The following is a 27,586-nucleotide window of genomic DNA, read 5'->3' as shown; positions in this document are numbered from 1 at the left end:
TTCATTTCTTCTCTTTTAGCAGAGGACAGTTATGGCATGGATGGGAAGGCTAAGTTGCCAATCTTCATGGAAAATGTCAACTGGCAAGGACTGGAAGATTTGTACAGTGTGAATGAAAGTTTATATGAAGCCAGAAATGACTACAGACTTAGTCCTAACGACTGGACAAATTACTTGAAGGATGTAGATAGAATCTTTGCACTGCTGAACAGTTACTCTGAGCAAAATGGAAGAGCAAAGACTCAGGCTACTTATGCCAGTGGGTACTTGGATGAATCATCCACACCATTTGCCTTGCTAGAAATGAGCTCTGCTGAATCAGATGAAGGTTCAAGTTGGTTGACAGCCCAAGAGGCCCAGCCTATTATGCCAACAGATTTGGGGGCACTGCCTTTGAGCGCTATTATGTTAAGCCAGGAGAGCAAACCTGAATTAAGCAATGATATTCCTGCAAACGTGAGTCCAAACCTACCACACTGGAATAGTCACCAAGCCAACGTGTGGCTGGAGACCAAAGAACCAGTTCGTATTGAAATGGATTTCAGTGGGAATGACTTGACAGAGCTTGAGTCTAGCCATAGCTTCACCTTACAACCCAGTAACATTCTTCAGAAAGACTCAGCCCAAGACAGTGACTCTGCAGAAGATATTTTTGAAGAGCAGATCTATCTTCCCATGAATGCAGGGGCAATCCACCAGTTCATCATGGAGCATAAAACTGAGAGGGCGTTGAAAAAAAGGGAACATTTTCCAAATTCTGCACAGCGTCTAAGTGTAGAAGGCAGTGCCTCATCTCCACTCTCCTCAGATTAGATTGTGGTAAACCACACATTCTTTCTTCTTTATTAATTAGTTGGCAAATAGTAGTAGTTATGATAACTGACATTCCAAATTTTGCTACTGTTAACTTTTTTTAGCAAAATGAACCATGATATGTGCTCTGCATACACATACACGAACTCTTAAAAGTGTAACTGAAGGAGCCAGAGTTCCAGTGTTAAAAAGAAAGTCACATTGCAGTGATACCCTGATTTTATGCAGTATAAAGGCATCTGCAAATTAGTCTTTTGAGTCATTTGTCTTCTTGTTCCCCAAATGGCTCACCACAAATGAATGTTTCTGTCCACTTAAGCTCCCTGAATCATTTTTTTAAATTAACCACTGAAATTTCATACTGATAAGAGTAAAATTATATTGCACTTTTATAATCTGTGTGCCATAGCCTTTATTAATCTGGTACATGCTCTTAGTTTTGCTAAATAGTGTGTAATTGCAACAAAATAAAGTAGGCTGGTAGCAAAAGCAATATGCAGCATGGATTATGAAAACCAATTATCTGAACATTGAGCAGAAAGCAATGTTTGCTTTTAAGCCTCTATGCTCAAATTGATTTTATGGTAATTTTTCTCAGAAAGATGCAGCTAACAAAAGATGTAATAGAGAAGGTGTTATATTTTCAGATTTCAATGTACAGTGGTACCTCGGTTTATGAACACAATTGGTTCCGGAAGTCTGTTCATAAACTGAAGCGTTCATAAACTGAAGCGAACTTTCCCATTGAAAGTAATGGAAAGTGGATTAATCCGTTCCATACGGTCCGCGGAGTAACCGTTCATAAACTGAAGCGAACTTTTCCATTGAAAGTAATGGAAAGTGGATTAATCCGTTCCAGACGGGTCCGCGAAGTACTTAAACTGAAGCGTTCATAAACTGAAACATGGGTGTAATTGGTTCCGGAAGTCTGTTCATAAACTGAAGCGTTCATAAACTGAAGCGAACTTTCCCATTAAAAGTAATGGAAAGTGAATTAATCCGTTCCAGATGGGTCCGCGGCGTTCATAAACCGAAAATTCATAAACCGAGGTGTTCATAAACCGAGGTTCCACTGTATAAGGAAACTAATAAGTAATTACCGTTTTCAAATTTTCGATTTCTTTTGCTTGAAAGGAAACTTAATTTTCATTAGGCAAAGACAAGCCTTGATGTGCTCGGAAACTACTCAGATAAGTTTTAGAGTTTAGAACAGGGGAGGCTAATCTGTGGTCTGTCATATGTTACTGGACTCCAACTCTCATCAGTCCCAGCCAACATGGCCAAGGGTCAGAGATGTTGTGTGGGGATGTCCGAATCTGGAGGGCCATGGGTCAAGCTACCTCTGTTTGTAACTGAACTCTCATCCAAAGAAGGGGTCTGGTGTATGTGCCTATACAAATATGCCATTAGCAGTGTTTCATACCAGCATGTCCAGTAAGCATTTTTTATGAAGGGTATAGTGGAGAGTCATTCAGATTTTTACTCATCCCAATGGGAGACTACACAATTGTGAGGCCTTCTCTCTATGTAGTCATATGAATGCTGGATTATAGCCATACATCTTAATGCAGAGGCTTCTCAAACACAGGAAATCTCCAAGGTGCATGTGGAATAGACAAGGGCTTCTCCAGTGACTTCAAAAAGACGGAAAGGCACCACCTCCCATACGACCCTCATTACTTAATGGGAATAGTGACGCTTGTACATGCAGATGGATTGGACTGCTTTAGAACAAAACAGTTGAATGAAAAAGTTGGTAACCATAGATTTAGAAGACGCGGAAGGTACGTAACTGCAGACAAACTCTTGAGTTTAAGTCCATTGCTTGATTTTGCCAAACATTTTTAGAGGTTCTTTTGAACCACAACATTTGAATTATAAAATAGAGCAAAGTGGTATTTCTGGGTTATTTGATCTATAGGAGAGTACATGTCATTATGTGTGGTAATGGAAATAGGGTTTAAAAACTATTTGTTTTAAATAACACAGGTTAAAACTGACAATTGCGTGTCCCCGGTGCTCAGTAGGCTTTTTTAATAATTTTCAGGAAAAACTTGTGATGGACTCTGTATAGTTGTTGACATTAACTAGGTGTTTAATCATGTGTATGTCATGAGCGGAATGACCGAACAAACGTATTTATGGGCATGAATGATGCTGTTTGTATATAGAGTGTCCATTATTAGACTTTAAACTGTGTTCTTGTAAAATATATATATATATATATATATTCTGCAATACTTTTATAGAACAATTCTGACTTCGGTGAAGTCTAGAAGCAATATTTCTTGAAATAAAGAGTTCCTGTACCTGTTTCATAGTAAAAATATATATATATGCGTAAAACCAAAGCTTCATAAGGCTAACGTAGCAAATTTTTCCATACTTTCAAACGTCAATTACTGAGGACAAAGTATTAATTAAGTAAACTTTACATGGGTGTTGAAGTAAGCTAATAGTATCCTTATAGTGAAGACTACTCACTATGCTCAGTTGTAAGTTGGACACTTTTACTGTATGTTTATACTATTACTGTGTAACTATTGCCCATAATTTGTAGTATTATGAAATCTCTGAGAACATCTTCTGATGACAAGGTAGATTCGGAATTGGGATTCCAGCTTATATCTGTTCCATTCAAGCACAGAGGGTGTTCTTGCCTGGGCCTAGCATGGCCGACCAAAATCTTTAAATTCGATAATTAATAGGTTTATGCGGATTTGAGTTAATTCTATGTGGGACTTTTAAATAACCTAGCAAGGTTATTTAAACAACCATTTTAAATAACCATTCAATGCTTCTATAGAATCCTAGTTGGATAGAACAACAAAAACAGCTAGTTTCAATTGTGGAAGAAAAGTCTGCCACTATTTAGGACTGGAATGAACTCAGTAGCATGAGACAAGCTAGCAATAAAGGCATCAATTATTTCAATTTCCACTCTGACAGCTACTAAATAATATAGGACACTTCCTTCACATGCCTCTTCCCTCAGAAGGCACAAAATTGTTTGCAGAGAGGTCTGATTGCTGTTCCTTACCAGCCATTGGATGTCACTGTGACACTACTGAACAGCCTGCTCTGCTGCAATACACACACAGCCTCTGCAAATATGTGGGCATCTTGCCTAATATTTTTAAATAGTCAAAACCACCAGCATAATGAAGTTCGGTGGCCCTGGTCTCTGTATTTTATAAACTAGTAGGGTTTTTTGTGATTTAGGTAACAGTTCCACATTGTACCTACTGATGACAGAAATTTATGTGGAGCCTAATCACTCTAATCCAAGTGGACTGATCTAAAAATAAAGCAATGTAACCCCGCCAATTAACTCAGCAAGGGGGGGGTCATTAAAATTGAGTTTCACATTTTGTAATGCATCAGCTCCTGAACAAACACAATTCCCAAAAACAACATTTACGTGCTGTTACAGAGGAGACTTCTGCACCAATCAATTCACTAGATGAGAGCACATAGATATAATTTAGATGGGCAGATGAAAGCAATGCGGTGGGGGAGTAGCATCTGTACTTTACTCATTTGCCAACAATTAATTATACATAATTCCATGTGGTAAGGGTTGGAGGAGGAACTCTCCCCCACCCCAATAGAGCCTTTATAATAGCTAGAAAATTTCATCACTAGCCCCTTATTGTTCTGTATATGCTTAGACTCTGCTTTTCTAGAGAAGGGGGTAGGGAACCTATGGCCCACCACATGTCGTGCCTCCCATCAGTCTCAGTGGGCACCAGCCACCCACCCACCCACCCACCTACTGCTCCATCCTGCGACAGAGATCCCCAAACCCACACATTTGTGGTTGAGAATGTACAGCAACAAAACACACTGAGAAGCCATTTTTATTTCAAAAGGTTGAAGTATTCAAGGGGTTCACTTGCAAAGAGATGTTTACAACAAATTTTGCCCATAAAGTTTATTTTACAGGAACTTGCACATAGGGTTGGAAAACTCTTATTTGTTCCATGGAAGTCTTATTTAAAAACTTCACTAAAAAGAAACCTACTGTATCCATCAAATTGCATTTTTGTTAGCACGGGCACAGTAGCTAAACACTTTACCGTTGGACACATTAAAAAAACAACAACCCCATTTATGCAGTATAATCTTTTTAACTATCTTGCTCCTTTGATTAATACCATATATTTCTTTTCAGGAACATGGTTTAGCACTACGGAGATGGGTCTCAGTGAGTCCAAGTGAAGCTTATTGCCCCTTCCCCATGTTTCATTTTTAAAGAATTTTGATTTAGCATTACAATTTAGTTTGAGCCAGGAATGTTGGGTTTAAAACTAAACCAGCATCATAATCCATGGTTTGTAGCCAGCTTATGATGAAACTTCGCAGAATTTAAAAATGAAACAAGGGGGAGGAGAGGGGCACACCATTGCATGCAAGTAGCAAAGCCCCTTTTGCCCGGAAGAGAGAGAAGTAGCCAAGTATTTAAAAAGCTAACAGCGATTGAAAATTGCATATTTTTGAAGTATTTCTAGTTAAGTTAATCCCTGCAATTTTATTCTCAGGTAGAATTACTACATATTTCCAGTAAGCCTCAAACATGTGGTTACTGCACAGCTTTGCTAACTGCTCTGTTCTGCAGGAGAGTACTACCTTTTTTAAAGATCACAAGCCAAAAGGCATAGTTTGACTGTCTCCACTGACACTATCACCATGTTCATTCAGTATTAACCTGACCAAATGATTGTGGGGGCTATTTAGAAGGAATATCAAGTGACCAATAAATGTGTTTTATGTCTGCCACAGAAACCTTGAAAACTTGCCTATCACATTTGTTTAGCAAAACTGAAACACAGTGTCTTTACTATCCCTTTCCTGAAAGTTACATTTTCAGATCAACAGAGTAACAGTCAATTCTCCATGCCTAAAGTACCTAAAGATATTGGTTTAAATTTTGTACTACTTCAGCCAAACAACCAACATGTGGAGCAGAAGTGTGTGCCCAACCTACCAATAATTGTGTGCACTTTTGTAGACAACAATGAGAACTTCAGAAGGCAAGCACATGCAGCTATTTAAACTTGTATGAAATATTCTCATGCCAGAGAAAGAATTACTTCATCACATTAGCACCAGGGCAATATGTATCTAGTTCAAAAGGTAATCCAGTTGATTCAGTTGTTTGTACTGGAAGTACATCTTTCATTACTTTCTCTAATAAAGGGGAAGGGTTCAGTCACAGCACTCCTACAACAAGTCCTGGGCTTACACCCTGTGTTTTATGACAATGTATTGCAGGATACAAGAGTAGTAACATACACTATAAATACATAAATGACACAATGATCTGAAATAAATAAGCTCAGACTAATGCAGTACATTGGAGGCAACTTTGGATAACATTTCAGATTTCAAGGGTGTAAAACCAACACTGATAATTGTAGATAGAAGAAAAAACTGAAGAGTTTGAGGCAATATTAGGTTTGTATAAATATGCTTAATGCTACAACTATAAACATGTATTTACATTAATATTTATGGCTGCCTTCTTCCATTTACACTATATACAATGTTCTCAAGATATTTAGAACTTAAAACACTGTTGGAGGGGGGGGGAACCTTCAACTGAAGTATTACATTGCTCCCATAAAAGAGTTGTCCCCCCTTCCTCCATATCTGAAAGGGTTGGCATCAAAGCAGACCAATAAAAGAACAGTAATGTGAAGCAATTAAGTTGTATGACCAGACCTCCTGCTACCGCTTTCAACAATCACAGTGACAGTGAAGGTCTCTTGAGCATGAATCTTCACAGACATGCGTACCACTTGGAAAATGCTGGCTGAAGGGCAATTTTGACTTGAAATCTGCATTTTCAACACACTTCCTTGAAATACAGGGCTACTGCTAGTTCATATGCAACCCTGGCTCCCTGCAAACCACAAAATCAGGAGCCAGCTTCATGAACATGAGTGCCGCCTCCTCAACTTTTCAGAACCACAGTGCCTCTGATAATCCATTGTCAGCACTAACTATGCTTCCACATTACATGTTCATCAATGCAAACTGGGTTTGGAAGATCCGCACTGCATATGCGCAGTGCCATAGCAACCACTAGCATCATTTATATGCACGTTACCTCACATGCTTCTCACTTTTTCTCACAGTATTTACCTTAATGCTTTCTTCTGCTAGAAATGTGGCCTGAAGCATTCGTCCTTTTCATATTTCCTCTTCATAATGCCTAGAACCTCTGACAACTGCATCCGCAAAGTGGGATTACAACATCCCACTGCATGCACTGAATTCCCTGTACCGCTCTTTAACTGCAAGAAGGAAAACCATCACAACAGAAATCCTTCATAACTTCAAATACCTTTGATACAATACACAGCACAGCCTGCAGTACTTCCAAGACATAAACAACAATCTCAGTGAACACCCAGAAGCCTTTTTCATCTCACTGGGAATATACTGCATAAACTATCTGGGAATTACACCCCCACAAAAACGAATGCAAAACAAAAGAAATTTGATAAATTTAAATCAAACAAAACAAGAAAACCTGGAACTTTGGATCAAACTATATACAACACTTAGCTGTGTGATTCTTTCCATCAACAGTTTCAAAATATATAAAGTAAAAAAATATTTTAAAACCCAAGTTAAATGGAGGAAGAGCAAGCACGGCTGCTCAACTCTTCCTTCTTGCTATATGCCCACTCAGAAATCCACCGCCCTTCCAAGCTATTGCCCCACCTATCAGGAAAAGACAAGAGGGAGAGCAGCATCAGAGAAGCTGAAGGGTGTAATTTTTGAGTAAAGATGGGAAAGCATTAAGCATCTTGTCCTAGTGACAGTGCTCTACTCTAGACTGGTTGGCACACAAAAAACCACCCAACTATAAGATGGAAGAATCACACAACTATTATATATGTAGCTTTTGAATCTGTTTCTCCATACCTTGGAAGCTATATACGCATGTATCTTCTAATACTGCAGCAAGGGAGATCAGCTCTGGCTGTCCTACAGCCAAGCATCACTTGCCCAACAATTCACCCTTGGGGAATTGGAAAGAATTCAGTGCACATTACAGCAGGCCACATGGGAAAACAGGCATTTAATTGCACTATCACATACTCAGATTGACACTTAGTGCATGATGAGATATGTGAGTGGCGATCTGTTCATTTGACAAAATAAGCAAACCACTGTGCAATTCCACCAGCTTTAATTAACATGAGATTCTTCTCAAATTGCCACAACCCCAAAAGGTCATCCTTTTTGTGTGTGTCCATTCATTCTAAGATAGCTTGGGTGTGGAATTGGTGAAAGCAGTATTAGAGTATCTGTGGCAGATTATCTCCTTGTTGCAAGAATACACAAATACCGAGCTGCTCATTATGCACATATTTAAAATGCTTTAATGTTACTACAGATTAATACTAAAGTACTGATGGTAATAATTCTCTGTGCTAAACTAAAAAATACTACATCACCATGCTAAAATTAAATGAATTGAACAGGTTAAAACTATTATGCCTTAGAATTTCAGACCATACCCAGTGTATTTAACTGTTCTATGGTTTCAAGTACTCTTTATTTAAAATATAACAAAAATGCCCTCTTTTCTAATTCAGATGATTTGAGAAAATTTTGAGGGGGGGAAACAAAAAAGTTATCCAATCCAAGTTGCATAGCCGAGACTGGTTTTAGTTGTGCTTTGAAACAGAAGTCAAAATAATTACTTACTCCTCCCCAGTCCAGGAGTTGTGGATGCATTACCTTACTGGTTTTGTAACTTTGGATATTCATTTCTGTCAATCTTCTCTTGAGTTCTGCCTTTTTAAACACTTGCCTGGAACTTGGGGATTTAACAGACACAGCTGAAATACTTACAAACATGTTTTAAAACTCCCTTCCCAGAAAGGGAAGAGCAAGCTACCTGGGTTGTTTTGAGGTTTCCAGCCCTCAGATAGGTTATGGCTCTGTGCATTTAGCTTTGTTGGTTTGTTATCTTTTGCAGATCAGGTTAAGAAAAAGAAGGCACGGGTGTTTCCAAAGGCCCCATACTTAAAAACTGACCAACAAACCAAATTTGAGGTTACCAAAGGGCTCTACATCTCAGGAATGGGTACTTCTAAAACCTTCTCATCTGGGGCATTTATTGCTTCTGTAAGGGGGCCGGGATAGGTCTGCGCTATGTAATGCATCCCTAGTGACAAACCAGCATCTTCAGTATGTTCGCCTTGAGAGCTAAAAGTGGGGCAGGATCTAGTCCGTGCATAGTTTTGTTGAGCTCTGGTGTTCCCCACCACCTCACTCACTGTGTTGATAGATGAGCCCCTCCCCATCTGCCTTTGCAGCTTCTCTTCTTTGTATTTAATGGAGTACCAGGCAAGGAAAATGAACAGGAATCCAACACATTTTAGGCCAGCAGCCAGCCCAAAGTAGACGAAACGAAATGACGTCACATCGTATTCCCAACATGAGCCTTGCACACCACACTCCTGTTGCCATAGCATGCAGGTTGTGTCAATGACAGCTCCAAAATAAATTGGAGTGGGAATGTATGCTGAAATAAACAGGAAGACTAAATTAATTGACTCCCAGATTAAAACAGTTAATATACGATTGCATAATAAAACCGATTTGCTTTGCAAAGGCCAAAATACTTTGCAACAACTATGCATACCTAAAGTTTAAGAAAGGGCAAAAGATCTTGTGGATGATATTTACCTTTAAATGGGTTCAAATGTAGCAAAGCAACTTACTCAACTGGGTTCCAAGCCAAAACTAGTGTCTCAAATTTAACTCCATCCAATTACGTATTTTTGCAATAATTTTCCTTAATAATATGATCTGAAACAATAGGTTACCCCTACATGACTGCACTTACCAAGGGTTCTTAATAAAACAAATTGCATCCCAAGTGCAAAAGGCCTCTCACCATCTTCCACAGACCTAAAAAAGACACATGGTATTTTAAAGCCTTAAACTGCAATGCATATTTAGTAAAACCTTCCATTTCTCTTATTTTTTTAAAAAAAATCCTTATTGAGAATAAGTTGAGAGTGTGAGTCCACTTATTAGTATACAAAAAAAGCATTCACAGAGTTAAGTGCAAACAAGGCAGTTAATAGACTCAAATCCAAAGGTTCTCATGAAGTAATTTAAGTGACGAAGCAAACTAAAAAGCTTTGCATCCTGATTGAATCAACTCTTTTATCAGGCTTTGTTTTCTATCCCCATTAAATTGCCTCTCCACCCTACTTTGGAGAGCTCAGGACAAACAAGAATTTGGAAGCCAAAGGCAGCAAAGGACTCACTTTTGTTTCCTCTGTGATATTTGTATTCTTTTTATGACTTTTATTCTGTTTCTACTAAATTGTATCATTTGATGAATGTAATAAATTGACTGAATTTATCCAGAAAGAAAAGTAGCTTCTATACTACTTCTAGGACCTAGATCATCTTAGAAGTATTGTGTCAAGCAAGCTAAGAAGATCACAGATCATCTTCACCACTTCTTCAATCCATTAAAATTATTTATATATATTAAAAAGTTCAACATATACATTCTGAACTAGTGAGATCAAATAAAGCAGCGGATCCACTTCTTCCTGACGGAATCCCCTCCTAGATTGTTTATTAAGTGGTTTTATCTGCAATGGCCCACTCCTACTGTGTCCCTCTCTCACACTTTATCTTCAAGTGCCTCTGTGAACTGGGTGCATATAACTAAAATATATCAAAGGGGTCACTTCGATATCTATTATCAGGTTAATGAGGATAAGGCATATCCTGTTGAAGATGACACAGACCCCCAGAACCTGGTAGCAGCATACTACCCCTCTAATAAAACTGTAATGATTCAGGCACCTCTCACCTGAGTGTTACTATGATTGCTGATGGCTGGGCACATGCTGTGATGAGCGTAACAATGAAGAGAAAAATGAGGAATGGAATGAGTGTATTGCAGGTTCGATTACACTTCCCAGACACAGCATAACCATTCTCATTGAGATATGTTTTGACGATCACCACTCTCAGCTGACTGCGCTGTCCAACTGTCGGTGGTGTAATAACTTGTCTGCTTTGGACACAGGCACATTCTGTATAATTTCTTATCTGTGGAACATCAAAGACAAGGAGCATCAGATGCTAAGGTTTCTTGTTTGTATTTTATGCTTCCATTGAATTGGCACAATACTCTGGCTAGGGGGAAAGTGATGAGCTACAAAACAAAAGTGACTGATTGATCTTATGTTGTCTTATAACGTTAAGGAAAGGGCAAGGTATTTATAGGAAATAATCAGTGCAAATGATTAAGCACTCCCCCCTTCCACCCCCTATTCTCTCCTAAAAAACAACACCTGCACACACCTGTTACCTACACAAATGCAGGTTTGGAACATGTGCTTGCAGAAGTAAATTGGAGTTCCATCCTATATAATCATGCAGTTCCTTGTGGGCTAGGACAAGATACCCAAACTGGTCTGTGGACCACACATGGTCAGCAAGCTTCATTTGTGTGGTCTGTGGCATGCCTGCATTAAATATTCATTTTGATTTTTAACTGCATTTTTACAGCTCTTCTTGCTTATATGGAATTCAAATGGTAATGCAATAAAATAAAATCCAAGAAATAAAAGGAGCAATAAAAATGTAGGCAGCATCCAGCCCAGCCCATTACAATTGCCAGAACAAGCAGAAAAACCACTGAGTGGTCCTCCAAGACCCTCAACATTTTTGAAGAGCTCCATGAGGGGAAAAGTTTGGGAAATACTGGGCTAGAAGGAATGAGCTGCTAAAGACTTTAGGGTCTAAGAGAAGTCAGTGCAGAAATCAAGGCAAAGGAAGTTAGTTCTGTAAACACACTATGGTGGGTCTGGCAGGAGAGGTTAGGATGAAGTAGAGTTATGAAATATTAGAGCTGGACAGCACAAGTGGGAAATCAGGCCAAGAGTAGAGCTCGATGACCGAGTAGGATAGGTAAACAAGGATATAGCATTGAGGAACTCGGGGGGGGGGGGAGTAGCAGATTAAACCACCACTTAGCTAGAACAACCTTCTCTAACCTTGCTTCCCCCCAGATGTTGTTGGGACTACAACCCCCCACCACCCCTAGCCATTGGCCATGCAAGCTGGGAGTGGTGGGGGTTGTAGCCCAGTAATATTCTAGGAGGACCAGGGTTGGAGAAGGCTGAGTTACAGCTAGTGACTGGCTAATTTGGGGCAGGCTAGCAGCTTCCCTGAATAAGATTGGCTGGTGGGTGTTTAATCAGTACAGCTCGCAAAATCCAAATGTACTGCCTCCCTGAGTGGAAACACCCACCCTTTCTGTGTGTTCTAAAAAGAGCACTAACACATCTTCAGTTAGTTATGGAAGGAAGGAGACCCTCCCCTTTTAGAAGAACAGGATCTTAAGGCAGAAAGACTATAATAGCAATTGGAATTAAATAATGCCTGAGGTTAGATCATTTGAAAAACAGAAGCCCTCCTTGGCTGTGAAAGCACAAAAGGGTTTTGCAAAACTTGTAAGCTAAATATTACGTCTGAAGAAGAAGGTCTCCTATTTCAGTCTTAGATATTTTTCCATGCTTAAGGCTGGGGATCTCCTTCCGTAGAGGAGCAACTGTCATTTTCTGTTAAGCTATATGTCAGTATCTTTAGGAACTTGCCTTATGTTAAGTCAGATCATTGGTCTATCTAGATTAGTAGTGTCTGCACTGACTAGCAGTGTTGGGGTTTCTGCATATACCAGGGGTTTAATATGGGGCCTTTTGCCAGAAAAGCATGTGCTCTGCCGCTGAGCTAATGCCTGTCTCGTAAGTTTGGGGATGGGTAGCATTGAAAATGGAAGAAAGGGGTAATGACCTTACTTGCTTAAGTGTTTTTCTGCATGGCATGAGAAGTACAGTTTGTGTACTTGTGGATATCCTTACCCCTGTGCTATGATTTCCACTGCTGATGCAACCAGCCAGACAAGGGTTGAAATACGTGATTCCATCTGACCCACACACAGGTTCATATTCATGGATTTTGCAGCCACAGTTGACATTACAGCTCCCAGTGAGATTCCTATGTGCCATGGTGAGTGTAGGACTACAGAAAAAAGATATTACAGTACACATTAGATGAAGAAAATGTTAAATAGTTATAGCGTAAGACCAACTGAACCACCCTGAGACCTGCGTGTGTAGGGCAGCATATAAAATAAGAAGAAAAATACCACCATTCGTCAAATGAAAAGTGACTTGGAGATGTGCCCTGCCCCGTTTTCACTGGAAGTCCTGCCTCCTTTTAGGACAGGTTTAGGATTCCCCCAAAATGTGATATTTTGGAGTGCTGCATTGTGGGTCTGATTACACCATTTAAGATCAGACTTGCCTGCCTCTTGCATCAGCAACAGCAAGTATTATAACTTGTCAACAATATTTCTCAAACAGAAATATTTTTTGCACTTTTGTGTTTATTGGTTGGACATGACTGGGGATCCTAAGGTTTTGGGGTCATATGGGGACGATTACTTGAAACATAATCCATGGGGTCACCATGGATCACAAACCACCCCAAAAACAATGTTTAGGGTGGTAAAATAGCACATCGAGGGGGCAGGAATCCTACAAGAGGCAGGATATTGAATAAAGGAGGTGGGGCACCTGTCACCTTTAGTCTGCTTCTCTATTCCCGCATTGGCACAGATACTTTAGAAATTGTTTTCTCCAGTCATACAATTACTAATATATGAAACAGCCATTAATTTTTATGTACCGGTAGGTGGGTCCACATTTTATGTGGCACTTCAGGGACACTAGAGTTCACTGCACTTACACAGCAGTTATATGAATGGAAGGCATGGGGTCCCAAACAATCAAAGATTCATGGACTGAAATTCTGTCCACTGTGTATGTGGAGATGTGCATCTTCACACTTTGCTTTTACACAGCATCACATGTAGATTGGTGCTTTATGCAGGAAGATGCAAATTAGCTCTTAGTTACTACTGCTAGAGGAGAAGAGCTCACGCTTCTGCCATGAACAAAAGGAGTCTGGTGGCCGTCCATGTAGATGGAGTTTAGACCATTTTCAATATTCCAAATCTTGACTATAAGATCATTTCCGATTCCAGAACCATTCAGATACACATCTTGCTTAAACTGACTAAATAATAAAAGTTCCTAACTATATAGTTGTTATTGTTTCAGTTTTGTTGCCTGCATATAACCATGCAAATAATAATAATAATAGTATTTATATCCCGCCCATCCAGCTGGGTTTCCCCAGCTACTCTGGGCAGTTCCCAACATTAAAAACCACATATGTCCCTCAAAAACATCTGTTTAGTAAGCATACATACCTGCATAGCAGAAAATGAAAATTCCAGTCATCTATTATTGCATAAGTTAGTAGGAAAGTACCATAAATATCAATAAAAAAAGTTACAGCACAGGTTTCCATAGAAACCTGGACTTGGCCCAGCAAGACAGCTTATAAATATTTAAATAAAATGAATAAATAAGACTTGTAAGAGTCTGAGTCTCTTTGCCTTTTAAAATGATCTTTATGTATAATGCTACCTTCTATAGGTTTTTCTACCCAATGTATTTATGCACTTTTAAATTATCTGATTTTTAAAAATACATTTTATTAAAGTTATTCTTCAGCTATCTCTGCATTTTCTAATTACTGTATTTATAGTACTGGGCTAAAGTATTAGCTTCAGTCAATTATACCAGAGGCAAGACTAAGTTTTGCAGTAGAAGAAAACACTAAGGGTGCTTCTTTTGTCTGCAGCAGAAATTATATTGAATATTCATGACCAACACTGAAAAGACATCACTGACCAAAGCTCACTGAGAAGCTCTCAACAAACAAATAACATTCTGCAAAACATAAAAGCGTTTTGAAAGCTGATTATATTTACACATGTCTTTTATGAACAGTTCAATACTGTTTGAATAAATAAGCAGTGAACTCAAATAAGAACACAGCACTGAGAAACTTTTGAGTCATCATTTTATGGTGAGCACTGGATTTTGAAGCATTACTTAGCTCTCATTGGGGGAAGGGGGACCAAAAAGGTGAATTAGATTTCTAAACGAAGTGTTGTTCACCTTCAGTGTTACTCAGGAATTTGAAAAACAGCTCTATACCGTACTTTAAGCAGCAACAGTGAACGCAACTGCCACATAAGGAGCGGAAAAATCCTTAGGGTTATTTCAAAGATGGTGTGATTTTATTTTTCAAAATAGGATGAAAATGATGAAAAGCCTTTAAAATAGCCTTTATCCAATCAAGTGTTGGTTACCAAAAGATGCTGACACAAGGGGAACTCCTTCTTCCTCCTCTCCACACAGCCCTCCTCACACACACACCCCAAAAAACCACATTCCTGAAGGTTGGGGGATTCTCCAGAAGCTAGAGTAGAAGTAGGGAATTTGGGGGGGGGGGACAGGCCAAGCTTCACTCATGCAAGCTTTCTCCCAATTCCCTTCTCCAGTTTCAGCTCTTCTGGTACTTATTCCAGGCCTTTCCTGAGAGTCCGCAGCTCTTTGGGAGAAGCTCTTCTGGGGGTGGACAAAGAGAGCTTTCCATTGCATCGTAAGCACAAGGGGACATAGCCCTATATTTGGGAAGATGGACCCCCGAGAGTGATGAGTGCAACTACGCCAAATACATTGTAAGCATGCCATTCATAGAAGGAAGCTCCTTAAGCAGCGATTAGCTAAGACTCCCTATGGAGTGTATCTTCGGAAGCAAACCTGGATTTGCAAAATGTACGAAATGGTACCAAGTGCTTTGAGCAGCCACTAGAGGAGATGCCATCCCTCAAAAGCACAGTTGCCCTGCGTACGTAGTGAAAAATGTGGGAAACCGCCAACTGTCTGCAGCGCGCCAGACGTGGCTCCTCTCTCTGGCAGAAAGCATGCTGCCACAGATGGTCAGAGAAAAAGAGAGGGAGCCACGAGATCGCAATCCTGCTTGGACAAGGAGGGCAGGGAAATGTGACTCCAGGGAGCTGCTGGGGCTGTTAGTTGGGGGAAACTGCCCCTCACAAGCTCAGAGAGAAAGGAGGAGACACAGGAAGTGCCACGCTCCTGGCCCAATCACTCTAAAATGAACTCCATTAGAATCCTAAAAGCCCAACTGCAAACACCGCAGCAACACCACTACCTCCTCATCCACAATTGGGACGAAGGGAGACAAACGAGTACAAACACCCTCACACAGGCAAAAAACTAATTACAATCACCCAGAACGAAAGACAGAGGAGAGGAACACTGAAGACTAGAATAAAATAAGGAAACTCCCCTCAGACAGCCCTCCTATCAAAGTAGTGGATTATCTGAGTCAAGTACTGTTGACTACTCTGCTTCAGTTACTTTCTGCAAAGATACCAAAATATTCACCAACTCATCCTTGAGCTGCATTTCAAATCTGTAGCATGCAAATTCCAGTTCCCTAGACCAAAACAAATGAACCAGAGACAAAGTCCCAAATATTAATACATTTAATTTACTGTGCCCTAAAGGAGCCTACATAACTAAGGAGGCATAAAAAAACTGAATTGTTGCTGTAATTGATCTTTGCTTCAAATTACTGATCAAGGTGAAGAGAGAAGGAATTGAAGCTGTTGAGCCTGGCACTTTAAGAAGTGGAGTAATGACTGATTTCTGGCTGCCATTTGGAACATTTTGTGAGCTCCTTCAGGCTTGTCATATAGCAGTCAGATACAGCTGCAGCCGACACAAACAACAACATGAATGTATCCAGCTTGTAAACAACAGACCCCTCACTAATGAATTTACTCGTGAACTCACTGTTGACACTGCTCTTTTTATTTTTCCATTTATACTCAATGCAATGAAGATTAGCCTGTTTGTCTGATATAAGGAGGATCCTTTTGGATCAAAGGAAGGGCCACTAGCTCCAGCATCCTATTCCAAAAGTGTCCAGACTGAGGGTTTGGGGAATCCTGCAAACAGGACTCAAAAGCTTCTTGGGCTCTTCTGTCCCCCTGGCCCCATCTTCCTCATTGCAGAAAAATATTCTTACTTGGCATTTAATCCCCCAACTTTATTTAATTACCTGTATTTCTCTTTGGAACATAGGTTTGAATACTCTGCATTTGAATACTCAAGCACTTCATCTTGATTTATAATTTATTGTACCTTTTGTGCTTCAGTTATTAACAATCATGCATTAAAAACTTAATAAAAATACTTTTAGATCAATGAAGGGCAACAAAGGATTGCCATTGTCTGTCCCACACACATGCACACACCAGAAACTTAAATGCAGAGGCACTGAAACCTGATGTTCCATTTGACTATCATAACCAATGTCAGCTATCTCCACAGCATAGATAATATTATAAACCTCTAACTACGCCCCTACTTAGCTGTCTAATAAACAACCTTCAGACACAATGGTCTAGCTGCCAATATCAATCCTAAGATATAATACACAGGAAGTCCTGGAGTTTTCAAATGATAATGGGAAATTATGGCATATCAGCATAGGACTGAGTGTGTCCACGGAATATCCTTTCAGTCGTTTCCCAACTTTTGCAACCAAGTGCAAAATCTAAGAATATGGAACACAAAGGAATATTAATGTTTCTCCCAAGCTGAAAGCTGTGTTTTTACACTGAACCATCAAAGCCGTAGTTACCCTTCCTATTACACTGGCATCAGTTTTAGGATACATACATCTTCCAAAAAGCAAATCTTTTTATAGCATTTGTTTATGTGAGAAGGTTTTAAAGAGAAGGTTCTGCTTTTGGTCCTGTGCATAAGAAATAAATCCATTTACTAGAATTTATAGAGCACCTACAGCTGTGTTACAGCTATTAAAGGAGAAACAAGACCCTTCTCTTAAGAGTTGAAAACCTAAAACAGAGGATTAAAAAGGATATGATAGGCAAATGTGAAAACATGTGGATATGAGAATGTAAGAGCGCTGCTGGAGCAGACTATCCAGCCCAGTCCCGTTTCCAACTGTGGCTAGAGAGATTCAAGGAAGCCCACAAGCAGGACATGAAGGTCACAGCATCATTTCTCTGACTCCAGGACTAACTTGTGTCACAGCCCCCCCCCTCTCTCTCCAGCAGCCCCCATTTGAATGGGTGGGTGCAGGGAATTGGGGAACTGATTGGTGTCCTTTTAGTCCCCTTTAAGCTCCTTATCTTCCTAGCTGCCTGATTTATATTTATACCCAGGCATGGCACTGTGGCAATATATTAATTATACATGAGTGACAAATGCCCTTTAAACATTTCCCTGCACCAGGGATTAGGATCAGTTTCCAGTCTGGAGACCATAGGCGTAAATAAATTCTTTCTTCACATGTGCTTTGGGACCTGTAAATCCGAACAGCAACACTCACTCCCAATGTCCCTGGGATCTCAATGTCACTTATTATTAAGGTGTTTATATTTCCTGCTCCCTGTTGTTCCTGTTGCTAGTTGATTGCTACACCCTGATGGCTCCTCCAGGTGCCTCAGAATTGGAAAAGCCTGCAGGAACTCAGGAGCTGTGGAATTAGTTAGCAGCTATCTTGACAATGCATAAAGTTGTCTATAAAGTTGCAGGCTTCTGTCCCTCCACTTACCCCTCCCTCTCTGTGTCCTAGTGCCTGCAGAATTTTGCTGAACACTTCCGTTTTCACACTGTTTCTAATTTGGTGGAACCTACCATACAAGACCTGGATGTCAATGACTGCCTGGTCTCCAACATCCCAAAGTCAGGGAATCAAAGATGGGGCCTAGTGATGTCACGAGGTGGCTAACACCTGAGAGGAGAAAAAGGCCGGCAAAGGGGCAGCCAGATAAGTGAGGGAGATGAAAATTAGCAATAAACTATACAAGATGCCCCTGTGTTTTGCTCTAGGGTGCTTTGGCCTCTTGGAATGGCTTCTTGGAACGGCTATCTTGTTCCCCTGCACTTATATTGCCTTGTTCTGCCTCACCACCATGTGGACAGTCATGCATATGTTCATCCCTTAGGAATGATTCATTTGAAACCTGATGATCCTGAGTTCCTGTTGACTTTACCCCTGGTGTCAGTTTAAAAGCTGCTCAGCTACCTTTCTAAAATATTGTTTGGATGCACTCTGGTACAAGTGGAGTCCATCCCTTTTATACAGGCCTGGTTTGTCCCAAAATCTTATTCAAGTCCAAACCCCTTCTCCTGACATGATCATCTCATCTACTCATTGACACTCGTCACCTCTGCCTATCTAGCTACCACATAAGTGGAGCAGGCGGCATTTAAGAAAGAAATAACTTGATGGTGCTGACTTTCGACCTCCTTACCTAACAATCTACATTTAGCTTCCAGGACCACAGAAGTACATTTCCCACTTCACTGGTGTCAACATGCACCACAAAATCCTGTAGACTGGCACCTCTAACAACTCATGTTAACAAGACATCCCCCAAAGATAGAAACAGGGACAATGATTTACCAGGGAACTGGTACCATAAAACAAGGATGGTTGGAGCATATGCTAAAGATGCAACACATGGTGTTGGAAAAATACTTCAAAAGTTGCAGAACACAGAGCATCTTCAGGCATTTGGTCCAAACTAAGAGGTCTGCCAAGCATATTGCTCCTGCAGCATGGTGGCAATGCCTGTGTATAACATGGCTCTGACTCCTCTTGCTTGTCACTTCTCTCAAACTGCGCCATTTTCTGCATCAAGTGAAATAAACTGATAAACACACACAATTAAGGAACAAAGAATGTGAAAGCATTAAAAAGCTTGTTTTAATTCAATTTAAATCCTTCCATTTATGCTACTATTTTCTAGGAATATTATTTACTAATATATAACTAGACCAAATAAATATGGGTTCAAGCTTGCTATTTTTGCTACACTTACTTTGACACTTTAGTTTGCTTCTATGCATAGTTTACTCAGAAGCAATTCCCACCAAGTTCAATGGGACTAAGCTCGCCCTGCAATTAAGTGCACGTAGGGCTGCATCTTTATATTCAATTAGCAAAACACATTTCAGTTTAACATGTTGTGTTAAGGGCTTTCCATGTTTACTCAAGCACCAAAATGCTGTGAAATTATATTAATCTTAACAGACATTATACAGGGGTATGTCGGGTTACACTTCGGGTTACAGACTCCGCTAACCAGGAAGTACCGGTAGTACCTCGGGTTAAGAAATTTACCTCAGGATGAGAACAGAAATCATGTGGCGGTGGCGCGGGAGGCCCCATTAGCTAAAGTGGTACCTCAGGTTAAGAACGGACCTCCAGAATGAATTAAGTTCGTAACCAGAGGTACCACTGTATAGGCAATATTGATAGAGTGTTGTATCTTATCCTGTAGCTAATTCCAGCTTCACTAGTGCCATAGCTGCCAGTGGCAGAGTTGTAGACCTAGTCCCAGATTGTTCTGTTTACTGAAATCGACACATGGAATCTATGCAATACCTTTCACAATACCTTTCCTGCTTAGCAACTACATGCTTCTTTACTTCCAGAAATAATAAGCAAGTCCACTGACTAATATTGGCCACAAAAATGCCTTTTTAATAAACCTATCATTAGAGGAAAGCACATACTAGACTTTCCCCTTGACCTAACACAACAAGCCATTTCTCAAAAGATGCAGTAGAAATTGAGAAATCTTTCTAGGGGGAAAAACATTTCAGCATAGCCTATGAAAGGAAAAAAAAACGTAACAGCTGTCAACATACCAGACTCAAGCTTCAAATCAGTTTATTGAACCATTTTATAACTACTGTATCAGCCATAAAACCTTATTTCCCCTAATTTCTCATTATTATAGCAGAATGTGTCCAGCCAACTCACCATTAACAGATAGGCACAATTATGGCCTCATAATGCAAATTATATACAGTACATTAAGATATATTACTGAGGATAAAGTCTGAATATCCATATTTATAGCTACTCATACGGTAGAATTATAGAGTTGGAGGAGATCTTGCACAGCCCATCTAATAAAACACCCTGCTTGGTACAGGATATCCAGAATTAGACATCCCCAACAAAAGGCTATCTAGTCTCTGCTTAAAGGCCTCGAGCAAAAGTGAGTCTACTATCCCTCTAGGTCAGGGGTCCTCAAACTTTTTAAACAGGGAGCCAGTTCATTGTTCCTCAAACACTGTTGGTGGGCAACTATAATTTGCACATATTTTATTTGTGGTGCACAAAAAACAGTAAAAACAATACAATATTTACAATATACTTTAAAGGCATTGCACATGGTGACATCATGCGCACTAGCCAATTTGCTCTGTTCTGCTGGAAATATAAGGATCTCCTTCTGCAGAACGTGAACGTTTTCAACAAGATTTATTTGGATTAAATGCAGTGCAGTTGCTCTAAGGGTGAAGACATGAAAGAGACAGCACAGGCAGAGCATAGCCATCATGACTAGTAACTGTTGATAGTCCAATCCAGCAACTTCCACAGTTTAACTTGGTGCTGTGTGGTTTCTGTGGGCTCAGAAGTATGTGGCAATGGGGGGGGCACTTGTGTTACATGCAGGTCTTTGGAGAATAAACTCCGATTTCAAGAAATGGTCAAAGGAGGAAGAAAGAAGGGGAGGGCAGATGAGAGGTGTGTGTAAGGGGGGAGGGGAGAGGAACGACTGGGTCCACTTAAAGGGAGAGGCTCTTGGAGATTTCTGAAACCCTGACTGTTGGGAGGCAAGGGAAGTGACCGGGTAAGGGGACCTCCCTGCCACCTGGCCACAGGCGAAGGCGAAGACTGCAAGCGCTGCCGACCAGAAGGGGAAGCTACAATGGAAGTAGCAGCCCTCATTGGGATCCCGCAGAGAAGCCATGGCGTCAGCACTGGCTGTTGCCGTGGAGGGCTTGGCTCTGCTGGAGGTGGGCAACGGCCATTGCAGGTCTCTTTCCCCTCAGCACGAGCAGGTGCAACTCCCAGGTTAAGGCTCAGCGTATTGATTCGCCGCCACCGCCCTCAGAGTCCAGGTGACTTTGGCTTGGGGATTTGCAGGAAAGGAAGTGGGTCTCCAGGTAATCGTATCTCTCTTAAGGCAGGCTGTAAATGCACAGGAGAGCGTGACGGCATAACGACTCCCCTTGTCTCCCGTTCCCTGCGATTTGATGGGGAACGGGAGAATGAAAAGCAAAATGTGGCACTCGAAGCCAAATGAGGGAATAGTTGAGTAAGAAACTGCCTTTGTACAAGAAATACGAGGGAAAAGAAACCGGGGAAAGAAAGGGAAGCGAGAGGAGCGGCTTTTCGGTTGAAACTGCCGGGAAGCAAAGCGGGGAGGGCGGGAAGTGCCAAGCGAACCAGGGAAAGAGGCCGCTTAGCAAGGCGGCGGGACGAAAGGAGCATGGAGTGAGAGAAAACCTCAGAATTCAGTCCACAACAGCCTCGCCGCTCCTAGGGATCCTCCGCACCTCGTCAAGCTAGAGCAGCCTCTCTCCCGGCCGACGAGGCCTCGCCTTCCCCAGCCCTCTGGACCGGAGTGTTCCATGGCACCGCCCACCATGTTCCTGTGCCGCTAAGGTTTTGGGCCAAGACCCATTAGACAGCGGCAGGTTCTACAATTGCCAGGCAGGCCGGGTTCAGGACCCTGGCAGGCCGGATGTGGCCCTCGGACCATAGTTTAAGGACCCCTGCTCTAGGTAATTGGTTCCGTTGTCATACTGGTTTTTCCACTGACAACTGCTCTTATTAAGATGTTTCCCCTAAATGTTCAAGCAGTTTCTATTTTCTGGCCCAGAGGTTAGGTCTTGGGTGTTTATCCCAAATATCTAGCATTCTGAGTCAGATCTGTCTTATTTAATATAAGACAGGGTTACTCACTTTGTAAGCCCAGAAGAAGAGGCTAGTTCTCTATTTTTCTCCCTTTGCTGAACATAGGCATGCACATACAGTCCACAAGGAATTGTAGAACCTCAGGCTGAAAAAGGTTCTCCACACCTGCACAAAAGCTTCAAATTGTGGTTATCTCTCCCCCTCTCCCCCCCCTCTTTTGGTTGCCACATTTAATGTCCTTATGAAATGTGTCAACTTTACTACCATTATATAAGCAGGCTAGCTTTGATGAAGGCATAAATTATTTAGAAAGCCAAATGATACTTACCCGGTAGTATATGGTATGTTTATCCCCCCTAGATTAATGCTTTCGCATCCAACAATGAACAGTGTTGAAAAGCACAGCAAAGAAACACCACTGCAGATCATTGCCAGCTTTGCAGACTCTCTTGCACTGAGCTTGAGTTTTTTTATAATGTAGCCCCCTAAGACAATACCAACACCAGCACTTGGAACAATGATCACACCTGATTAAAAGGAAAGAAAAGGGTAAAATTAAAACATTTTCTCATTTTCTATGTTACAAAGAATGAAAGAATAAAAGGGGACGGGGAGAGAAAACTCTTCCCCACCAGTGTGGCTGTGAAATTTCTACACTATTTTCATTAAAAAATACTTAATATCCCATCCTTAAATTCAAGCAGAACTCTCAGGGTGTCATGCAGACAAAACAATATGACCCCATTGCCTAAGGCTGGTTCTCACACCACCAGATGAGGTGATAATTGGGCAATTTCATGATTGCCCCCCCCCCCACACACACACTGAATCTGCTTAAGATCAGCCTCAGAAGTTTCTCAACGGGGGGGGGGGGATGTATCATGACCTAAAAGTATTTATTTCTATGTATCTATTGCAAGTGGCAAAGCAAAGTCAAAGTAAACACATGGAAGGATGGTAAATTAACTGGATCTGCAAATCAATTACTTCGCAGTAAGAAAGTCTGTACTAGCAAGGTGTGGACTATATATGGGAAACAAATAAGAGTCTGAGAAACAAAGGGTCTGTTTTTGCATCTCTGCAAAATCTCCTCAGAGTTTGGGAGCTCCTTTCCCTTTGCTCCCTTCCCTTCTACCAACTGCTTCCTTGACATTTGAACTCACAGTTATCCCTGCATGAGGAGTTACTTCTATTTTTTTTATTAAAAAAATCATTATTTCTCATGGCAATCAAGAATAAGAAACACTATAGTTATTGTGCAAAACTATAAACCAAATGTGCTGAACTCATTTGCTTTGTTTTCCTTTTGAGAATCTAGGTGATATTTGTTTATGCTCCCTATATAGGTCCTTCTATTAATGAGCAACTGTACCACTAAAAATAAGAGGTAAACAATTTATCGACTCCAAGAAGCAGATTAAAAACAAACTGACTTTCTAAAGGCCACATGGGAAACGACACATATTCTTTTTGATTATGTATATGAAATGCAAAGCAATGCATTCTAAAAAGAGCAGTCGGTTATGCCATGATTTGCTCAAAGGAGATTCCAAAGTTAAGCATGTGCTAAGCAAGAGTGTCACATGTCATTTTCAAATCTAGTATCTGATTGCTTGCTACTGTGTCACACATAAGTTACTATCCAAAGACAGCTAAGAATGGATTATGAATGTGTCAAAGATGCTGCTGCATTAAGTGCCCCAAACCAAGAACAGTTTTGAGTCAGCAATATCCAGTTTCTGTCCTTGAGTTGGCGTCAGAAGGTTGCAGCAAAAAGTTTTCCAACATTGGAAAAAATAATAATATTCAAATACCTATTGTCATGGGCGTACCCAGGATCAAAACTAGGGGGGGCAAGGGGAGGGGCCAAGGCACGGAAGGGGAGGGGCCACAAAGTGGGCGGGAACAGCGAACTCGCGCTCCGCCGGGCTGTGCCCCTCCCTAGAAGCAGGGCTGGTGGGCGGAGGCGGAGCCCAGCCCAGCGGAGCGCGAGTTCAGCGTTCCTGCCCGCCGCGCCGCGCTCTCTGGTTCCCCGCCGCGCTTGGCCTTGCCAGAGGGCGCGACGGGGAGCTGGAGGGAGGGCGCAGCGCGGCGGGCGGGAACGGCTTCTAGAGTAGGGCAGCTGCCCTAACTTGCTGCATGGTGGGTACGCCCTTGCCTATTGTATGGTTCTCACAAGTGGCACTAGGCAATTTTAAACAAGGAAATAGACCCCACTGAGTAGAGTGAGGCTTAAATGTGAGGGAGAAATGGACAGAATTGGGCTGTGAGAAAGACCTTTTTCAGAAATCTAAGTTGATCCAAAAGTATACATCAACCAGTTTCTGTTTCTCTCATTCTTGGGTTGGACATTAGCAATTTGTCATATCAAGCTTAAGGCTTGGTTTACCCTGACTTTATGAGTACACATCTAATACTAGGCAATGATACCAATTAAGGCCCTTGGGTATGCCATAAAACACAGAAGCAACATTCGTTAAGAGCCTGAGTAGCTTCTGTACTAATCACATGGAATTTCAAGACTGTCAATCAAAATAGCCTTTACTGTACTTTATGTTATAGAATGCACAACTTCCATACCCTGTGGAGGTGTCCATACAGGGTTGTCTGCACTTATTTTCCCTCTTTTTTATTATTTCACCAATTGTACAAAATGTTTCTTGGTTTCTCCCCTTATACAAATTTACTACTGTAAAATATGGAACGTTTCAGCTATAGTAAGTTTCTCCTGCCCCTATAGGAATTCCATGTCAAGGTGCTTCCATTACTTCTCTTCATCTCTTCTAACTACACAGTTTTAACTACCCTTCCTAAACCTCTTCTTTGGCAGTAAATAGAAAGTGTTTTCCCATTCAAGGATTCTAGAGCAGTGAAGCCTTGCCAAGATGCAATTTGCATTAGGCTATTTTAGTTTAGCTAAATGGATCCTTTCTAAGTACATTTATAAACCTTGATAATTATGTTAGTTGGCTTTTTAAAGGAGGCTAAACTAATTCATGTAGGATGATCTTGGGAAAGGGTTTAGTGTTTTCAGGTTGATTTTATGATGCCACCTTTTAAAAAAATGAATTGTTTTAGCTATGTTTTATGCTTTCTGAACGATTGGTTTTAATATTTAATGTCTTTTGTGAGCTGTTTTGCGTACGTGGCCAAAAGACGGGAGGGTATATAAGGCCTATTATGATCGCCACCACTGGAACCCCCAAATTCAAAGCAACATCCATTTGATTCTCAGGTGCTGGAAGCAAACATTATGGAATGGCCTTGTTTTCAATTAACTCAGAAGCCTACAAATAGTCACTGCTGGGAGAAAATAGATGGACCTTTGGATTGATTCAGCTTGGTAATTGTAATGTTTTAATGCCTTTACATGGAAATTCATACAAGAGCTATATAGATTTAAATAACCATAGTAATAGCTTCAGTTATTGCTGAGATGAAAAATGAGTAAAGATATGGACAGGCCATTTGACCAATGAATGACCTGCAAACAAGAGAGTAAGACATGCTGAAAGAGCAGTAAAGTTAAGCAATCAATAGCAATCTAACAGGTCAGGACAACCTTTTGATGGTGCTGGCATGCCAGAGCAATTTTATATCTGCATGAGAAAACATTATCACACTACAGACATGGCAAATTGCTCATATATAAACAATGGGTTCCTATAAGGCCGAATAATTCCAAGCTGTAAAACAAACGATTAAAAATAGCATTGCTGAAACTTTTCTAACGTTTTCTTTTGCCAGTCACAGAAAAATATTTCTTACAAGTTCCCTTACTGATGGCAATGCCTTACCAGTGTAGATGCTGGCATTAGAAGCCGGGATGCCAAACTGTGACTCGATGAACTTGGGGATGAAGGTAATAAAAGCAGTAACAATGGCACTCTCGGCTGTGTATGACAAACTCACAAAAAGGAATGTCATGTTGCTTAAGATCCTGACAGCTGCTCTTGGAAGTTCTACAAATGACACAAAAATAAAAAATAAAAATAGAAGAATGACACATGAACTTTATATATACATAATGAATGGAAAAGGAAAAGGAAACCAGCCTGCTTTGAACTGAATTTTAAGACCTCTTCCTGGGGGTTTGTGTGAATACAAAATAATCTTAGCACATGTTAGGGCCTTTCCAACATTCCCAAGTGTACTTCCACAAGTAGAAGTCTTAGGAGTAAATAACTCAGTGACAGACCACCTGCCACATATGTAAAAGACCCCAGGTCCAATCTTTGGCATCTCATCCCGTTAAAACTCCTGGAGAGCCAATGACAGTCAGAGTAGACAATACTGGACTAGACTGACTCAGCATAAGCTAGGATCAGATGTCCCAGTCCCAGGAATTGTAATTGTAGAACTAAATGCACAATCCCACTTGGCAGGCCTTGGTTATAATGAACAGCAGGGTACAGCCCAACATTGTATGGATTTCAAAAGTTCCTTTTGATGTGACACTGGTTGTACAGAAGCTACTGCAGTATGGCTCCTTCATGTTCTGGTCAGGAAATGGTTATAAATGAACCCATGCTGCAGCTCATTCCTATCTGAACACTGCTCCTGGAAATAGGGGCAAATGCTCATCATATTATCCAAGTGACATGGGAAGGGGTTCTGCTACTGTGGTGGTTCCCATGCAACCATGAAAAAGGGAACTGAGTGTAGAGACAGGAAGAGTGTAGTGAGGACCGCTCAGTATGTCGTATGTCTTATCAGAAATCCTCTACTGCGTCCAGCTGCAGTCCTCAACCTCATAGGGACATTTGCAGGGCTGATGTTTCAGCAACTGTCTTCCATTTAAAAGTGCCAAGAAGAAACAGACTGGCCAAGCAGGCTATAAATGAGCAACACAGAACACAAGAGATGATAGGGGGAAACTACAACAGCAAACACCCTACTCTGCAACCTCCACTACTTCTCTCCTTACCACAAACACAATCCTATCCCTAACTTCTCATATCACTGCAATGGACATAATTGTTGTAAGCATTTCAATTTGCCAGAGAGAACA

At 40.9% G+C, this 27,586-nt stretch overlaps 2 protein-coding genes across 7 annotated transcripts in view; one reads left to right on the top strand and one right to left on the bottom strand.

The window, feature by feature from the left end:
• Window positions 1–4,678, top strand: part of SULF1 (sulfatase 1) — a 139,626-nt gene extending 134,948 nt beyond the window's left edge. For 4 of the 6 annotated variants that reach the window (XM_060277759.1, XM_060277756.1, XM_060277757.1 and 1 more), the window contains one exon: window positions 20–4,678. In XM_060277759.1, coding sequence (XP_060133742.1) covers window positions 20–813 — 794 coding nt within the window. In that variant the 3' untranslated portion in view covers window positions 814–4,678. The remainder of the gene's footprint in view (window positions 1–19) is intronic. The other 2 variants (XM_060277762.1, XM_060277761.1) reach the window with 2 other exon arrangements.
• The window catches only part of SLCO5A1 (solute carrier organic anion transporter family member 5A1), a 52,149-nt gene continuing 29,226 nt past the window's right edge, over window positions 4,664–27,586 (bottom strand). Inside the window, exons 5-10 of the mRNA XM_035125698.2 lie at window positions 26,373–26,537; window positions 22,904–23,102; window positions 12,735–12,894; window positions 10,676–10,917; window positions 9,686–9,750; window positions 4,664–9,361 (exon numbers count right to left, since the gene is read on the bottom strand). Coding sequence (XP_034981589.1) covers window positions 8,904–9,361; window positions 9,686–9,750; window positions 10,676–10,917; window positions 12,735–12,894; window positions 22,904–23,102; window positions 26,373–26,537 — 1,289 coding nt within the window. The 3' untranslated portion in view covers window positions 4,664–8,903. The remainder of the gene's footprint in view (window positions 9,362–9,685; window positions 9,751–10,675; window positions 10,918–12,734; window positions 12,895–22,903; window positions 23,103–26,372; window positions 26,538–27,586) is intronic.

The sequence above is a fragment of the Zootoca vivipara genome, chromosome 8, assembly GCF_963506605.1.
Source record: "Zootoca vivipara chromosome 8, rZooViv1.1, whole genome shotgun sequence".
In the NCBI taxonomy this organism is placed as follows: Eukaryota; Metazoa; Chordata; class Lepidosauria; order Squamata; family Lacertidae; genus Zootoca; species Zootoca vivipara.
This window is presented reverse-complemented; position numbering and strand designations above follow the sequence as displayed.